This window comes from Orycteropus afer, unplaced genomic scaffold (assembly GCF_000298275.1).
Source record: "Orycteropus afer afer isolate SDZICR_OR568_19922 unplaced genomic scaffold, OryAfe1.0 scaffold00266, whole genome shotgun sequence".
Classification (NCBI taxonomy): Eukaryota; Metazoa; Chordata; class Mammalia; order Tubulidentata; family Orycteropodidae; genus Orycteropus; species Orycteropus afer.
The window spans coordinates 3,005,273-3,007,562 of NW_006921853.1; the positions used below are offsets into that span (position 1 = coordinate 3,005,273).

At 53.8% G+C, this 2,290-nt stretch overlaps 1 protein-coding gene across 1 annotated transcript; it reads right to left on the reverse strand.

Moving 5' to 3' along the window:
* Positions 1-426: 426 nt before the first annotated feature.
* On the reverse strand, positions 427-1,136 carry NUPR1 (nuclear protein 1, transcriptional regulator). The gene is made up of 2 exons (XM_007950192.1): positions 1,025-1,136; positions 427-563 (listed from the first exon to the last, which is right to left on the reverse strand). The coding sequence occupies exons 1-2, from the start codon at positions 1,134-1,136 to the stop codon at positions 427-429; spliced, it is 249 nt and encodes an 82-aa protein (XP_007948383.1).
* Between the last annotated feature and the right edge of the window lie 1,154 nt (positions 1,137-2,290).

Consider the following 2,290-nt stretch of genomic DNA (forward strand, 5'->3'; position numbering starts at 1 on the left):
AAGTGCTGAGGGCAGGGAGGGGGACGAGCAGGTCCGGACCCCGCTCCCAGGTCCTAAGTCCTCCGCGGTTCTGTCGCCTGTGGTCCTGTTTCCATTGTTGTGGTGTCGTATCTGTGCTCTGGCCTTATCTGGGGGGCGAGGGGAGACAGAGACCTGGGTTTGAATCCCCCTTCCTGCTTACCAAGCTAGCCTCTCTGGGCCTCAGTTTCCCTCTCTGTAAATCAAATTTCCCCCTAACTGGAAGTATCCTGGGTTTCCCCTTTTGCTGTGGCTGGGAGGACATTTTATTCTGTTTTGAGGCAACAGAGGAGTTCTGCAGAGCCCTCCTGCCCCTTCTCCAAAGCACACACACACAGGCCTGTCCTTTGAGGCAGAGGGACCCCCTCTGGCACCCAGGGCACCCTGACTCCTACTTTCGGCTCTGTCTCAGGGCCGTGCCCCTCTCTTTTTCTGCTCTGCATTCCGGAGCTTGGTCGCCAGCTTTCTCTCATGCCCACCAGGGCTGAAGCGGTTGGTGTTGACGGCAGCTTCTCTCTTGGTGCGACCTTTCCGGCCTCTTCCTCCTGAAAACCATGGCTGGGGTCAGTGTGGAGGTGGGCTGAGGGAGGTGGGCTGATGGGATCCCTTACAGGTAAGGCAGGTGGGCAGGCTGCCGGGCGGAAAGGGCTTGGGGTGGAGTAGGGAGACTGGGGGGTCATCACCCTGTAGCTCAGAGGCAGTCACACCCTTGTCAACTTGTTTTCTCAGCTGTGAAATGAGAAACCCCCAGATGACCTGTGTGTGAGGTCCCAGGCTGAGTAAGACAGGGTTCATGAATTGGAGATCAGAAGGGGGAGGCTTAGGGAGTCACGGATTGACCCAAGGGGTCATGAGAATAGCCTGTCTGGAAAAGAGCGACGGGTGGGGAGAAGTCCAAGGAAGGGTCCTGATTCAAGGGGGAAGGTCAACATTTGTGGAGGGTGGGGATTGAAAGTGGCCTTCCAATTGGAAGTGGCCAGGAAGGTGGCAGAGCCCTGGGCCTTACCCAGGTAGGAGTGGGTCAGGCTGTAGAGGTCATACTCATCCAGGCTGAAGTCTTCGTCCTCAGGTCCTGGGGGCTGCCGGGAAGGGCTGGCTGCTCGTGGAAAGGCGGCCATCGTGTCTGGCTTACTCTCCCTGTCTCTGTTCTCTGTCTTTTAAAGCGTTGTTTGTGTCTGGTTTCCTGACCAGGCGTCTCTCCCCTTCCAATTCACTTCTCCCGATTTATAAGGCCACGTCTCCTCCTCAGCCCACACTCTGGCTCCAGTCCCTCAGGCCCTGGCTGATGCAATCTGGCCCTTTCCCAGAATCCAGCGCAGTAAACATGAGTCACGAGAGGGGGGAAAAGATTTGGGTCCTGTAAATCCCAGCTCCCCTTGTCCCCTCCCTCTCACTGGGGTCACCCAGCTGGGTATTTTTCCACAGAGGTGATCCCAGCCTTTCAGGGAGGAGGAGAAAGAGGCAGGGCCAGGGCATAAACAGTCCTTAGGATCTTGGCCAGTAGGGACCTGAGGGCCTCACCTGGGCTGACTCCTTCCTGTCCATTACCCCTCTGACCCTGTACCTCTCCTGAGCCTGGGTTATGACCACACAGATCACCATGTCCCATAATTCTAGCTTAGATTCAGGACCATAATGGCAGACTATGGAGTGAAGGAGGGAGAGGGGACATCGACATGCCCCCTTCTTGTTCAATTCCACTACCATTTACTCCACACCACTACAGGCTCAGTCAGTGGTTCTCACCCCTGTCACACCCAACACTCCTTTTTTTGAAGAAGAAATAGCTTAGAAAACCCCCTTTATATTCTCAAAGAGGGTCCCTAGGTAATCTCCCCCCCTTAAGAGGGCGGCAAGGAGCTCTGGTGGTGTAGTGCCTAAGGCATTTGACCGCTAAACCAGAAAGCTGGCAGTTCAAACCTACCAGCCACTCCTTGGAAAGAAGATGGCGCAATCTACTTCCATAGTGATACCGCCTCAGAAACCCAAGGAGGGGTTGCTATGAGTTAGGTTCGACTCAACAGCAGTGAGGTTTTTTTTTGTTTGTTTGTTTTTGTTTTTAAGAGGGAAGCTAGAGGAGTAGTTAAGAGTGCAGGTTTTGGAGTCAGATACTGTGGGTTCAAATCCCTGATCCACTACTTCCTACATGTGCCCCTCTGTGCCTCAGTTTTCTCCTCTGTTAAATAAGGATAGTAATAATGGAATCTACCACATAGAGATGGTGTGAGGATCAAATGTGATAATACATGGAAAGGTACTTGCAACAGTGCCT

Excerpts from the sequence above, each read along its gene's own strand:
- NUPR1 (XM_007950192.1), bottom strand. The coding sequence starts at position 1,136 with ATGGCCGCCTTTCCACGAGCAGCCAGCCCTTCCCGGCAGCCCCCAGGA. Across the intron at positions 564-1,024 it reads CCTGACCCACTCCTACCTGG|GAGGAAGAGGCCGGAAAGGT; the intron begins GTAAGGCCCAGG and ends CATGGTTTTCAG.